At 42.5% G+C, this 16010-nt stretch overlaps 1 protein-coding gene across 16 annotated transcripts in view; it reads right to left on the bottom strand.

Moving 5' to 3' along the window:
• Positions 1–259: 259 nt before the first annotated feature.
• The window catches only part of adgrb2 (adhesion G protein-coupled receptor B2), a 260606-nt gene continuing 244855 nt past the window's right edge, over positions 260–16010 (bottom strand). For 10 of the 16 annotated variants that reach the window (XM_065471122.1, XM_065471123.1, XM_065471133.1 and 7 more), the window contains 2 exons: positions 7030–7083; positions 260–3368 (listed from right to left, as the gene is read on the bottom strand). In XM_065471122.1, coding sequence (XP_065327194.1) covers positions 3192–3368; positions 7030–7083 — 231 coding nt within the window. In that variant the 3' untranslated portion in view covers positions 260–3191. Of the gene's footprint in view, positions 3369–7028; positions 7084–9674; positions 9727–15506; positions 15589–16010 lie in introns of those variants that run through there. The other 6 variants (XM_065471125.1, XM_065471132.1, XM_065471128.1 and 3 more) reach the window with 5 other exon arrangements.

The raw sequence follows: 16010 nt of genomic DNA, 5'->3' as shown, positions 1-16010 counted from the left end.
CAGTTTAACCAGACTTCAAACCAGCAGAAATGTTCTTGTTACATTTTCAGACAGACCAGCGGGGCCTCTGATTGGTCACAGTTAAGCTTCAGTGCTGCTGGCTAACAAAGTTTGTCATGCCCAAACACCCAAAGTGGTATTATGAAAAAAACACAAACCCCAAACACGGGATTGTGCACTCCAAATCAAGACAGAGGCTACTTGTATTCCTCCGCAAATGCCCTTGATGCAGCTCACACCCACACACAACACACCGGGATCGATTTGAAAATTTATTTTCATATAAAAAAGACACTATGAAAACATTAGAGGACTACTTTGTACAATCTTATGTATAAAAAGAACAAAAATGGAGAAAGGGATGAGTTTTCAGTAATAAACCAGCTGGAATGTTGGATGGTTGTAGCGGTCGGGTTAACACTGAAGCATCAGGGTGGAGGGCGAAGGTGAACATGGGGTGGGGGGGGGTTAAGTTGGCTTGAACATGGAGTTGAGTTGCAAATTTTCTCTCCTTAGTTTTGTACTTGTTTGTGTGGGTTGATTTTTGTAAGACTGACAGGAAGAAAAATTGAGATGGGTAGCATATTCTGACCGGCATCTTCTCGTGTTTAAATATGCATCGCAGAAGAGGAAAACGTTGAAGTTTCGAAATGTTAAGACCCAAGATGAATATCTCAATCAGACAGGCAGCGTCTCACTTACCGTTTACTCCGAGAATAAAACTTAAAAGCCATTCATCACCGCGTCTGAAGCTGTTCACGCCACAATAAACAAATCGGGGAGGGGGGCTGTATCAAAACGTCACATTGTGTGAAAATCAAACCTGACTATTTCTTTTCTGCTTGTGGGTTTCTGATGGGAAGGGGGGGGGGGGGGGCTGACAAATGATTGGTTTCTCATGGACTCACATGGGGGCCTGGCAGACAGTCGCTTTGTTCTGTTGGACACACTGTGCAGTAGATCTGGAAAAGCAGAGCCTCCTCACAGAAGGTCAGGTGAATGTGACCTTAGCTCGGCAACTTGGGATCAAACCTATCTCGCTCCTCTGAGAGAGGGCGAGCTGTAGGTTTGCTTATCGGCTGATTAACTTGAAAGGTTAGGAGGGCCGCGCTCTTGTCTCACCATCTGCGCTGTGCTGCTCTACTACCACATTAGGGATCTTTAAACAGATGGTTTGAGGGCTGCATTGGAAAATGTCAGGACAAATCGCCATCCCCGGATAATTACTGTTTTTGAGCGCTCCCCTTCCTCGGCATCTCTGCCTGCCTCTGGCTTTTTTTCTTTTTTGCTGTGTATATTTAGAACTTTCCTCCTCGGCTACCATTTTTCTTCGTTTCTTCGCCCATAAACTCTCTCTCTTTTTTTTTTTCTATCCACACTGTTAGATTAATGGCAGCTGCTTTGAACATAGACAGAAAAGTTATGGAGCTATCTTTTGAATTCATCCTGCACTCTCTGACACTTTCTCTCTGCTGGTGTGTGGAGGACTGATGTGCTAATGTAGCAGCAGCAGAAAACTGGTCGTCCTCTTGTAACCGCTGAAGTACGGAGGTAGAATGTCAAGCAGAAAGCATCACCATCGGCTCCTCTTCAGTCTGACACCTTGTAGCCTTATAACCTGTGATTCCCTCCCCGTCTTTCTGCGAGCGGGGAATTACATATCTCTGCTCTGCTGCTAGACTTCATGCCTTCTAGGAGCACGACACTGAGTGGGCAGAGTGAGCAACAGAGGAGCGGCGCTGTAAGCAAAGAAAGGCATGTTTGTAGAGCTCGTGATGAAGTCCTCGGATCATGTGATGTCTCATTACTGGATTCAAAATCCTCCTCAGGTCATTTGAAGCTAACAGAGGTTTTTTGACTGGGGCAAACTGATCAATTCTTCACTCTAAAGCAGCACATTTCTGAGGATCTCAAAAGGATTCCTTGTAGGCAGAAGTGCCTGAGATATTCTTCTTTTCTGGCTTTACTACGACTGGTGATGGTTGAAATGGAGTCAGATATTTAAGTCTTATACTACTCTTCTCTTTAAGCAGCAGAGGGGAAAAGAAGGAGATGCACGAATCTGCATGATTCGCATCCTTTTTTGTTCCCTCTCTTGGGGGCAGTGGGTGGGGGTTCTCGCGTGGTGCACATTATGTCAGAAAGCAAGCTCACATTTATGTGCTGTGTAACTGTTTACAGGAAATAAAAAAAATTGATATATTAATAAGAATGAAAAAGCATCACAAGCACAAACCCAACCAAATTCTCCAAATGAATCGATTCTTTTTTCATCAAAGAGAGCATAGAACACAACTCGGTTGGTAGTTATTTGTTTCAGTCGTGTTATTTTTCCTGTTGGGAGGACATTTTTTTTTTTTTTTTGGAACCAAACCATAAAAAAATATACCGAATGAAGTAATGTGATGTTAACACAAAGAGTGCGACAGTACTGGTTGAATAAAAGTGTTGAAATGAAACCTGAAAAACAGAAGAGAGGATGGCACATATCATCGAGAGGCTCTGTCCCCACCCTCTGCCCCCACCCGCCCCCACATTCCCTGTCCGTTCAAATAAGAAAAAAAGAAAAGAAAAAAGGAATAGATAAAGACTGACCAATTTGATTCTCAAGGGGAAAAGCAAATTGAGAACAGCGTGCCTTGAAAGGGAGGAGGAGGAGGGGAGGCTACCCAAGTGTGAGAAACCTCGGTGAGATCTTTTCCCCTTGCTATAAAACAAATATCTCCCACCCCCACCCCCACCTCAAAGTCATGAAACAATTGAAAGAGGTTATCTTTTTTTATCTTCTCCAGAATAAAATCAAGACAATTTCTCTGAAATAAGTTTCTCATAGTTTTTTTTCTTTCTTCTTTTAAAGTTCATTTAAAAATCTTCTCTTTTTTAATCAGTCACAGACATGTCAAGCCCCTGTTCTTTCTTTTCAATAGTCTTTGCGAAAATATAGAGTAGAACAGTCTTCTTTCCATGTCTGTCCGCTGCAGCAGTAAACATACACTATGGGTTCCGACAGAGCACATCGCAGGAGATGGGGAGGCGGGGAGTAGTAGAGAGTGTGTGTGAGTGTGTGTGATCCTTGCAGAGAACTCGTGTACCTATGTATAGCTTTTCAGTACTCCGGTGTCTCTGTGTGCATCTGCACCTCGGCACGAGAGAGCGTGTCTGTTTCAGTGGGTGTGTACGTCTGCGTGTCTTCACACTTCAGTCTGGAAGTCTCCCTCGGATGAGTCGGGGGTGTTAGCCGAGGACGAGTCCCAGTTTTTATTGTGCAGTTCCATCCGGTCCTTCTGCTCCCCCGGCACGATGGACAGCTCGGGGGTCATGGTCTTGAAGCTGTCCCAGGAGCTTTGGTCCTCTGGGGTTGACTTGTCCTAATGGAGAAGAGGGACAAAGAAAGGGGGCGGGAGGACGACCATGTTAGGAAAATTCTGAAAATGCTTTCACGCCGTCTGATGGAGAATTACATTTTACAAGATAATATTATCCCTGTATCTTTTCCTAATTACAGGCTACAACTAGCACTCATCTGCTTAGTTTAGTGTAAATAAAGAGAAAAAAAAAGGAGGAAAAGGAGGTCGATGACCAATGAGTGATAAGCAACATGCTTATCACTCATAAAAAGGTCTACCGAGTGTAATTTGTGCAAAAACTGAAGTGTAAATGTAATTTCACGAGAGAGATGTTTTAGCAGAGCACACACAGCACCCTAGGAAGTTCGGTTTCATTTAACGACCAGAGCAATAATCGCGTTTCACGAGATATCAAAAGTGCAATATTTTTCAGCCTGTGTACCCGCTGTAGCTGTGGGTAACACAGTCGTCGTGTAAAATAAATGATCGCTACCAGCACAGGGGAGCGCTGACGTTTGGTTTTACCGGCAAATAAAACGATTTTGATAATTAGACTGAACTGTTGAGTTGTTTACCGTCCGTGTGATCTTCTAACCGCTCTCGTTCCTTGCCAAGTTGGACTTGTAGCGATTACTCTTGGCCAGTACCAATCACAGTCACCAAAATTCAAATGCTGGCATGCTATGCTTCTGCATATCACTGGTGGATATAATCTCACTGCTTGTTTCATTTTTTTCTCTCTTTTTTTTGATATATGTGTATATCAACACGATAACAGCTTCTGGGGCTTCCTGGTGACAGGATTTACATTTTTCGTACTTTTTTTCCTGAACTAACAAGCTCATGCCTTCTGCTTCTGGGTCTGTGATGCTCTGTTTTTCTCTTGCTGCCAATTATAGCATATTGGCCTATCTGTACATCCAATGTCTGAATTTGGATTTATGATTGTGGGACTGAGATCTGAGCTCATAAATCTGGCTCTGATATTACATCACTGACCTTCAACAACTTCTCCCCCTGCCTTCATCTAGTCTTCATTCAGACTTCAAAGTAAAAAATACAGCAACAGAGATATATGACGAGTTTGCCAGTACAATGTTAGATACACTCACCAGCCACTTTGTCAAGTACACCTGTTCAACTGCTCATGAACACAAATATCAAACCACACAATCACATGGCAGCTACTCAGCAATCCGAGACCATGTCTGCATGCCTAAATGCTATTAAGATTTTCCTGCAAAACCATACTCAGGATTTACAGAAAACATTCCAAAAAAGAGAAAATATCCAGGAGCAAAAATGACTTGTTGATACCAGAGGACACAGGAGAATGGTGAGGATCCTCTGAGTTGATAGGAAGGCAACAGTAACTCTCATAACTGCCCGTTACAAATGTGCAAAAGAGCCTTGCTGAATGCACATTATGTTGTGCACCTTGATGCAGACGGGGATACAGCAGCAGAAGCTCACTCCTGTTAGCTAACAACAGGAAACTGAGGCTACAGTTTGCGTGTAATCAACAAAATTGGACAACAGAAGATTGGAAAATCGTTGCCTAGTCTGAATCGTTGCTTTGTCAATTTCTGCTTCTGATATTTGGACGGTCGGGTCAGAATTTGGTGTAAACAGCATGAAAGCATGAATCCATACTGCCCTGTATCATCTCACTGATCGTGGTGTAATATTGGAGGGGATATTTTGCATCACTGAAACATCACAGTATTTTTGAGTATAGTTGCTGACCATGTCAATCCCTTTATGAACACAGTGTACTCATCTTCTGATGGCTGCATGCAGCAGGATAACGCACCAGGTCACAAAGCTCAGATCATCTCAAACTGGCTTCTTCAACATGACAGTGAGTTCATTGTAGTCACTGGCCTCCACAGTCAGCAGATCTCAATCAATTAGAGCATCTTTGGGATGTGGTTGAACAGTAGATTCACATCATTGGTGTGTGCCTGACAGAGCAGATCTGCAGCAACTGTGTGATGCTATCATGTCAATATGGACCAAAATCTCTGAGGAATGTTTCCAACACCTTGTTGAATCTATGCTATGAAGAATTAAGGCAGTCCAGTAGGCAACGCTGTATGTGCAAGGTGTACCTAATAAAGTGTCTGGTGAGCATAATTAAATCAAAGAAATACGAATAATAGGAATACGAAAATCGGGAAAATGTTTAAAAAAAATCCTGTAAAAACAATTCAGTGGGAACATTTTATTTAGCCTGCGGGGAGTTGTGGAGACGGATACACCGCAACATTCACCCAATCATTTCTTAGCACTGCACTTACAGGGTTGTAACAGTGCACTAAATTAGCATTTCCATATGAACCTTGATTTCCAAGTTGTGATATGGGTAAGTTGCACAGATAAGAAAAACCCCCAAAAAATTATTTTTTGTCCATTTCAAGTCTCACTGTAAAGGTTCATGCACTGAATGTTGCACATTACCATCAACAGAAGACCAAGACATTTACTCTCAAGCAAAGATTAAGGAACATGAACAAGATTTCAGTAGTTACCTATCAAAAATGCTACTTCTGGTCTTTTATTTGCAGAAATGGCACACATTTTCTGTCTCCTAACTCTCTAAACCAGAAATAAACTCACAAAAAGCATGAAAGCTTCTAAGCCCGGGGTCTGTGATGGAAGCGTGCGGCCTGCAGATGAGCCCACCATGCATGTAAAATACATGTCGGGGGATTAGCCAAAAAATGGAATTAGAGGAGGTGGCATTATTCATCAGATAAGGGCCATTATTCAAATTGGACTCGTTATCTCCCGGCAATCTCACACAGTGATTTCACAGACACAAACGGGGAAAGACACCAGGGATCGCTGGAACAAATGACTCTTGGTGGAGCAAAAACATACAAAGACAAAAGAACAAGGTGGACCACTTGTGATGCTTTCCACAGACACAATGAATCCAGCTGCTTTGTTTTTATTGAGCTGGAAATTCATCTTCTAAAATAATCATTCAGAAGATGAATATTTAAAGTATTTTCACTGGTCATCTTGAGAGTAGATGCCCGTCTGGACATATAATTGAGAAGAGAGAGAGCGCTACCATTTCTGTTCTTCATCGCTACCTCCCAGTAGCTCTCTTGCAGCTTTCACTTTTTTTTTTTTGTTTTCCACAATCTTACCTTTGCTTTATTTCAGAAACTCCTCTGAAGTACTCACATATAACTCATTTTGAGTTATTCACACCCTCAGTCCCTGTCTGTCTCCACACACACACACACACACACACGCACACACACACACACACACACACACACACACACGACTCATTGATCTGCAGTTGCACAGCACTCCCACCCCCCCTCGCAGTGTGTGTTGATCGTCGCTGAGGCGCTAGGGGGCAATATCTGCCTGATTATCATTCTCCCTGCGTCACAGCTTGACAGTTGGTAAAATGAATACAAAAGGCATAATCTAGGAGCCAATTTGCATGCTAAATGCTGGCGAAGGAACATTTTGTAATGCAGGACTGTGGGTAATGCTGCAGTTAAGCCCAACTTTATCCCTGGGAGACTAGGCTAACGCGATTGTGCTGCTACTGCGTGTCTACCCCTTCCCGTTCACCATCTCTGCCTGACTCCGTTCCCTCCTTGCCCTCGAGCCCCATCTCATCCCTCTCTCTTTGCCAGAAACCCCCTCTACTTACACTCGATGAGTTCTTTTCACCGCCGGCAGACGAAATGCTCCATCGCTTTTCCCTCTGTGGTGATGAAATGGGAGGGAGAAGACAAGGACGGGGTGAGAGGGAGAGAGAGAGAGGAAGACAGAGGAGGAGGGAGTGGGGTGAGGGGGAGGTGGGGGTGAGGATCACAGTCACTGACAACTCTGCCCTGAAACAACAGCATTGTTCCCACACCTTCATCAGGTGAGCAGGCAGTTGTTGCTTTGAGCTTACACCTTACCCCTCGTCTCTCCCTGTCTCTATCTCTGACCAGCTCTCACGAAAAAAAGATATATATATATAACACTCACACACACACATCATGCACACATGGACAGAAACAGTGTAGACAGTGATCAATGTCAGCATGGTTACAGTTGAAATGTGTTGGAACAGCCTATATTTTCAATATCCCGATCCGTCAGTGCTTAGAGGCAAACTGTAAATGTGAGGACAGAGTGAAAGAAAAGACTCTACATGCTACACAGCTGACAGTAACTAACAGTAACTACGACTACTATATAAGGGATGCAAGTATGGACGGCATGTGGAGTGTAAAGTATAATCTCATTCTTGAAGCCCTCCTGCACAGTGCCGGAGGGCTTTGAAGCTCATGTTTTTGGAATGATGTTGAAAGAAGATAACTAATCTGGTTATTAGTGCAAGGAAATTCTATCTTCGCTATCTGCATTATTGATTTTACACTGTAGGTGTTAACATAGCACATAAAAAAAGTTCAAGCTGGGCTATAAAGTGGACGCTGCTGACTCTGTACGTTCTGCCTTTGGCTCAAATACATAAACCGTGTTTCCCCGGCTGTAACGTTGCAATGTTATCCTTCTCTTTTTTTTAGTTCAAAAGCGTCTGGCATTGGAGTTCTCTTGGTTATTGTGCTGACAGATCAGCGGCTTCATACAGCTATGTGTTTATGCCACGGTGGGCTTGAGGTGGGGACTCATTATTTGGACTCTAACTACCAGCCCGCCCAGATTGATTCCCAGCAGCAGTTAATATCGAACATATTGACTCAAGCTTTTCTTTTTTTTCCTACATAGTTTTAAGTTTCTGCAAAAAGTTTGTGAAACACCCAATTCTATGTTCGTATTTATTCTTTTCTTTCTCTATAAAATAGTGAATTGCACAGCTTTCTTTCAGGGAGAGCTTCGCAGAGTTTGTGTGGGTGTTTGGAAGCGTGTCTTGATGTGTGTGACTAGATAAAAAGATGTAAAAATGGTGCTGGTTTGTTAGATTAAAGATTCTCCCCTTTTAATGTCAAAAAGCAACTGTTCAGGAGTCGGATTTACTGTTATCGTGCTTCTTTCGTTCTTCGATCATGTCAATATAAGCTGTGAACAAAAATCTTGTCTTGGGCATGTCCACACTTTTTCTAGCATGGTTGCTGTTTTCAGATCACTCCCAGGAAGTCCCATTATAATCATATTGAACTGTGATGCACTGTGACGGACTGTGATCGCACCATGGATCTCCAAATGTGCGCATAGAGCGCAACACCTATTTTAAACCACCCCAAATTCTTACGGAGGATGATCACTGGCTATAACAGCTGGTTCTCCAGCATCAACCGTGCAGTTTTCATGTCTTGATGCACGCTCAATCATCCAGGTACGGAAATAGCACAAAGTGGATTCTGTTTATCTGGATGCAGTGTTTTCAGTGGGAGGAGCTGAAAACTGAACTACCTTTGACATCAAGCCAACATTACAGAGACACAAGGGCAACTGGTCATAACGAGACTTCCGGGGAGTGACCTAAAAACAGCAATCATGCTGAAAGTGGTCCAAAGTGCACAAGAAGACTTTGATATACCTTATTTATATGCGTCAAAAGCCACTAGAAAAGCCAAGCATATTAGGGTTTTGGCAATAGGTTGAACTTAATGGACCATTTCTGAAGGCTGAATTTATGGCTCATTTTTCTTACATGCTTCAGTCATGATAATGAGTACCTTCATATTTCTGCCTTTCATCAATCAAAATGGCAATTTGCGATTTAACAACTACCCTTTAAAAGCCCAGTTTATGCACAATCAGTGCTCACAATTGTACCAAACAATACAGGTTTTTATTTACTAATATCATACCTTCACAATTTAGCACACAAAAGCAACTCACCTGCAGTGCTCCACTGCTGTTTAATGAGGAATCATGGGGGTCCCGAAATGTACTTTCCATTATAGTTTTGCAGATACAGCAGGGGAAAATTGAACTCATGTTGCTACTAGCACTGCAAGGCCCCAAATACACCTTCTAACGCTGGGTAAAGGGGTTGGAGCCAGAAAGCAGAAAATTTTGCCCTGCACTTAAAAGTTTCAGGCAAGCTATGAGGTAGAAAACGCTACAAGCTGCAAGCACAACAAAGCAAAGTGAAGAGAACAGACGTAGGGAGGCAGTGGGAGGGTACGCACTCAAACAACGCTACAGCACAAACATCTAAGGCCATCTCTAGAAGCCTCTGCTACAATGTTGGTGGATGAGGCCCACTCTCTGCCACTCAGAACCCCCCTCATTTGGACTGTGGAATTGGAAATCGTGTCTGAGTGTGGGTGAGCAATGTGGCAGGCTGTCTCTGGGAGATGACAGGTGGGTTGTGGGTAAGTGGGTTAACTTTACCTTTGTTGACTTGGATGCCCATGGTTCTGCTGACTGTCTGGCTACATTCAAACTGGGACATGACAACAAGCATGCAACACAAAGCCCAGTCAGCAAACAAAGGACATAAAACAGGAAGAAAAAAAAAAAGAGAAATCAATAAAATGTTGTAGTAAGGCAAAGAAAAGACACTGAGAATTAGGTTTTTGACATGTGTGAATACATAAATAAACTCAAACTGTGACTGGACATGAAGTAAACTGAAATCACAGTTAAACAAAAACAAAATGAAAGTAACATCAAACAATGCAGGAGCAGATTGAGTGGATGCCAGAATACGACGGTCATTTGCATCTATCAGTGGGCTTCAGGGTCACTGAACCGGACCTTGCCTGTTTCAACATTTCTGTGTGTTTATTTCATTATATCATCAAGGTAATGACTGAATCTAGATTGCCTATTCACCACTGGCATAATATATTAGGTGGAGGGTTGGGAGGGGGCAAAAATTGTCCATGCATAGCAGTCCTTAGCACCGTTTACCCCCTTAGCTGGGAAAGAATCTGTGTCACAAGTAATAAGGCCCTTCAAAGGAGCCAAATTTGGAGAATGTAGGGTAAATAAATTCCATTAGTGTAACACATTGCAAACAAACGAGCAATCAGACACACAGGCTTGGTTTGCTGTTGCTGTCTGGGCCTCTGCAATCCAAGGCCACTGCTCCTATAGAGAAAACAGTTCCAGCATGTGATTTGGACCTTTTCACCTCCCTTTAATTGGCCCAAGGACACTAAATGAGCTAAATTAGTATTGTGCCTGTTGGTGCACGAAGCCAGTGTAAGGCTTGTTCCGCCTGGACTACCCGTCCCCTCATTAGGAGCCACTGATAGAGCCAGTGTGCTAACGCTATACTTCGCCAAGCGCTCAGTTTTCATGGGCAATTTGTGTGGAAGGATGAAAACAGCTGATGAATTTATACTCGGCATGGAGAAGGGGAGGGGGAGGCAAGGAAATAATTAAAAACAAGCTAATGAGAGGAATTAATTATTCAATTAATGCCTCAAACGTGACACCCAGGGCTGAGTTTAGAGGGAGGAATGGGAAAATGAGGGAGACAGCGAGAGGGAAAATGTCAAGCTGTGAGGACGAATAGAGGGGAGAATGAGATATGAAGAGGAAGAAGAGGGGAGGACTTGCTTTATTGCTGGAATGTGAAATTGAAACCCCTTAGCTTAATGCCGGCAAATTGACTATCGAGACCTACGGGGTTTGCAAGTGCAGGCAAATTGCCCTCACTGAGTCAACAAAAATTGGCTTCTTTGTCATTTAAAATTATACATCTTCATTTTACGTGAAACATCCTCGGAGCTTCCACATTACCCTGGCTAAATTTCCCTACAGTGGCCTCAAAACCTTGCTGGAATATCAATAAATATCACTAAGACAGCACCCAAGTCTCACCTCACTTTAATGGAGAAGGCTAATGGAGTATCCTCCTAGACAGACTATGCACCAATATGCTTCCATGTGTAGCCTAACAGACAAGGATTTCATCGTGTAATTCTCACACATCCCTACAGCCATTTTAGGCTGAATTGCTACATGCTTTCATAATCGAAAATTTGCCGTTCCTGCTCTGATCTAGCATCAGTAAAAAAATAAAAAACAAAGCAAGGCTTGTTTTCTCTCTGTCTCTGTCCCTCGCCTCTCCTTTTTCCTTCCCGCTGCGTTCTGCGTAAGTCCTCGCTGTCTATCAGGAGAGGGAAGCCAATCCACGCTTCATTTAATCAAGAACACAGCAGACGACGGGATGGAAATATATCCCATTTGAGAGCTAAAAAATACATCAGCCAAGTCATTATGCAGTGGAAGCGCTTTCTCACACTCACACACCCACCGTCCATCCCACACACAGCGAGGCACAACAATGCATCATTGGGCACTGCATGCAAATTTGTGTTATGACCTTCTGAACTCTGTGGAATGGATAGAAAATGACAGGCTAACTCCACAGTGACAGAGGCCAAGAAGCTGTTCTAAATCTAAACATTAGTGTAGACACTAATGCTAATACATACTGTGTTACACGCTCTCTGTCTTTTAGTAACCCCACTGACTCCATTTGTATCCTGCCTCGTTTGTGGAATGCACAATGAAACTACACTCCATCCATCTGCTAGCCATATGGCCCCAGTAAGAGCATCTACTGTACTTAAAACAGAGTAGGATTTGAATTTGTTTTCATCATTAGCATTAATGTGAAGGCCCACTTTCTGTCCACTTCAGCAGAGTGTAACACAAGTGTTATCACTGCAGATATCATTCTCATATGTGGGCAGATGACTTTGTAACTGTACAGAATAACCACTTGATTCCAGGTCAGTAACTGCTGTTCTTGGGTCAACAAAGCAAAATAACAGCTAACAATTTAAGACTAACTTGTACAACTCTCAAACCCAGTTCTCAGTTGCTATGTATCTGCATTAAACAACGCATCAAAGAAGGGCAGTAAGAAGTAATACTATACTGCCCTTAGTATTCACTTGTTGGCGGCCTTTATACACATACAAATTTGAGTGGCATACAATTCTTAATCCATTGGGTTTAATATGATATCAGCCCAGAATAGCTTCAACTATTCTAGGAAGGCTTTCTTCAAGGTTTAGGCATTTTTTCTGGGAATTTTTGACACAAATGTTAGAGAGAAGTCCTGGCCTCCAGTCTCCACTCTAATTAATCCCAAAGGTTTTCTATTGGGTTGAGGTCAGGACTCTCTGAGGGCCAGTCAAGTTCTTCTACACCAAACTCGCTTATCCATGTCTTTATAGACCTTTGTGCTCTCGTATGCAGTCATGTTGGAACACAAAGGGGCTATTTCCGAACTGTTCCCACAAAGTTGGGAGCACGAGATTGTCCAAAATGTCTTGGTATGCTGTTCCTTTTCACTGGGACTGAAGCCCAACTCCTGAAAAACAACCCCACACCATACCAAACACCCCTTCCACCAAACTTTACACTTGGCACAGAGCAGTCAGACAAGTATCGTTCTCCTGACAACCACCAAACCCAGACCTGTCCATTGGATTATCAGATAGAGCGTGATTCGCCACTCCATAGAACATTTTTTCACTGCTCTAGAGTCCTGTGGCGCCATTCTGTGTGGTTTCTGATGCTTTGGACTGCGCTTGTTGATGCAAGGCTTGGATGCAGCTGCTTGGCCATGGAAACCTATTCCATGAAGCTCTCTATGACTATGCATCCACTCACCTGGCTCTGTGATTTAACCTGGCCTACCACTTCTTAGATGAGTTCCTAATCATTTCCATTTCCTTAGAGCAGGGGTCTCGAACTCCAGGCCTCGATGGCCGGTGCCCTGCAGGTTTTAGATGTGTCCTTGATCCAACACAGCAGATTTAAATGGCTAAGTTACCTCCTCAACATGTCTTGAAGTTCTCCAGAAGGCCTGGTAATGAACTAATCATTTGATTCAGGTGTGTTTACCCAGGGTGAGATCTAAAACCTGCAGGACACCGGCCCTCGAGGCCTGGAGTTCGAGACCCCTGCCTTAGAGCAACCAATTTTTTCACAAATGCTTGTAGAAGCAGCCTGTATGCTTAGGTGCTTGACTTTACACCGTGGCCATGGAAGTGATTGGAACACTTATATTCAATAATTTGGATGGTTGAGTGAATACTTTTGGCAATATAGTGTATATGCTTGTGTTAGGCTGAAAAAGACATTAGGAGTGTTTCTGATGAGTTTTTTAGGAGAATATGCAACACAGAGCCAAATTGAAATTTATTTTCAGACTGCGGGAATATGTCTGCTAGCTTCAGAACGGATAGACAAGGTGATCTTCAGCATGGAGGTTAATGGGGACTCTTGCAGTAGTCTGTCTGGCTCCTACTTCTTTCCAGTCACATATTTCCTATCCTTTTCAGTCTATTAAGTAGAATGCTTATTCAGCCTCTGGACAGACATTTGGTAAATATAAGGATTACCAGATACCAGGTAGCACAGATTTAACAAGAATATGGCTGTATGAGATTGGAAGAAAAAGGAGAGACAAGAAAAGCAAAATCAGGAGTTTGAAGTGTGTTGATTCTATCTGTGAGGGTACATGTAATGCCTAAGACCACTGTAAGCCCACTGCACTTACATGGAAAATTGGATAAGATGTGAAAGCAAAAAAAAAATGTGTCCATGTCTCTTTGTGTTTCTGATATCCACTCATCTCCCCAACACAGCCAACACAGAGCTCCTACCTGAAGAGAGCAAAATGAATCAGGTCTCTTCTGACCCCTTTTGCAATATTTTTGAGTGTTTCATCAGCACACATAAAAGTGCATAGCGTTTAGTCCTTTTTAGTGCATGAGTTTATGAACATAACATCATGGTTTATGAGGTGGTTATAAATCATTTTGGATGGGCCGTTGTCTTTACAGACTGGTTTATTATGTGGTTATGGTGTTTAGATCGTAAGATTTAACTCAGGCACTGAAAATGGACACAATGAACGCACCTTTTATTCACAACATAAAAACATTACAAAATCAGGAGATTAAAAAAAAAGTTCACTCGTGAACATCCAGTCCTGTATCACACCACTATACAAGTCCTGGACATCCGTCCAGATAAAGTCGCTCCAGATTTAGAGTTTCAATATGAAATTGCATAATGAAGGAGGAGGAATTAGCATTCATTACCTGAACGCTGAGGCATGAGGGTGTACGTGACGATGCACAGAACTGTTATACCACACCATACCACTGGGAAGGGGGGTTCAGTATAATATTAAGGTTCATCAAATACAGATACTTCACAATGAGGAAGCACCGACAGGTGGAAAATGAGCAGCTACAGGTAGTATAGTTTGACACCGTTTGTTTTACTGTAATTACACATGATAAATTCTTGCAGACCTGCAGCTAGTACCATGGTTGCTAAGTTTAATTCCTCCTTTAATTACTGTGTATGGACATGCTAACAGATTTGCTGTTAACATTCTTGTATTTTCTCAAAAAGTGGTACAAAAGATTTGCACAAAAGTATGCATTTCATTCCTGCTCTCAGCTGTCAAGTTTTTAAGATTAATTTGTAATTAGCTGTTTAAACTAGTCAAGTAACTTTCACATTTACTATCTAAATTAAACTAGATAATTAACTTGCCGACTTTGTCAGCTCTTTTAAACTCCTGTCTTGGGTTAGACCATTTCAGGTTTTAAAAGGAGAATATTTATGGGCACTGAATGTGCACTTTATGAAAACCTACAAGCTACATGTCCCAGAAAAAGGCTGGGTGTGTAAAATCTTCAGCATCATTGTAATACAGGTATTCCTACTATTCTCACCATGATAATAATGAATGTGTAATTTGTCACATTTTATTTTTAATGCTTCTGCAGGTGCAACGCTTTATTACTATGACATACTCCAACAGAGTTCAGGTTCATAAACCTGGTTCATAAACCTGAACTCTTACGCCTTCAAGGACAGCTTGTTCAGTATTTCTTTTTATTGTTTTAGGCAATGCTCAGATACAGTATATACCAAGCTATCCAGACAAATGGAAGGTCATCCATTCGCACTACTTATCAACATGTAAAGAAATCCAAAGCCTGACTAACCCAGTCACAGCTGATAAACTGCAATTGAACAATTATTCTGGGGGGAGGAATTCAACCAGCAGATGCTTCAATGTGAAATGCACAAATGACTGTATGAAAACACAGCTTCAGGACAAAAGGTGGCAAACTACGAGGTACAAACTGTAGCATGTAGGTACATTGCCTACTTTAGCAGCATTAGAGGGGCTTTACACCACAAGGTTTATGTTGTTTTAGCACGTCTTACTTTGACTTTCTTTGTAAACCAGGGATGCTCTGCGAACTAGAGATGGCTCAGTGTTGTGCCTCGGTGGAGGGGGAGGGGGGACCTGTTGTGGGCGAACACCAGCCATGGTAGTTAGAAGGGCAACAGGGGTATTTAGGGTTCCGTTTAAAGCACTGTTTTATGATAACATTATGTAGGCAACTGGACCGAGGGGTTGCGATGAACTGGCCAACCTCCTTTATCATTAAAAAGGTGAGACACTCAATAGAGCCTGTCCTTAAGTGACAAAGTCAATTGGCCATATGAAGTTAAAGGTGAATTTCAACTTCCAAGGTACTTTGGGTGTCCATCCGTGAGGAGATATCCTCGCGAAATGCCATTTTGTTTGCAATTAAATCACTCATGTAGGATATGTGAAAATCACTGTCACTCTGTCACACGCTGTAGAAGGGAGGTTATTAAAGTAATTATGAAACGATTATATCATTACTCATGCAGTAATTGTCTCCTAAACACAGTTTATGT

The sequence above is a fragment of the Pelmatolapia mariae genome, linkage group LG22 (assembly GCF_036321145.2).
Source record: "Pelmatolapia mariae isolate MD_Pm_ZW linkage group LG22, Pm_UMD_F_2, whole genome shotgun sequence".
Lineage (NCBI taxonomy): Eukaryota > Metazoa > Chordata > Actinopteri > Cichliformes > Cichlidae > Pelmatolapia > Pelmatolapia mariae.
Note: the sequence above shows the minus strand (reverse complement) of the source record. Positions and strands in the feature narration are given on the sequence as shown.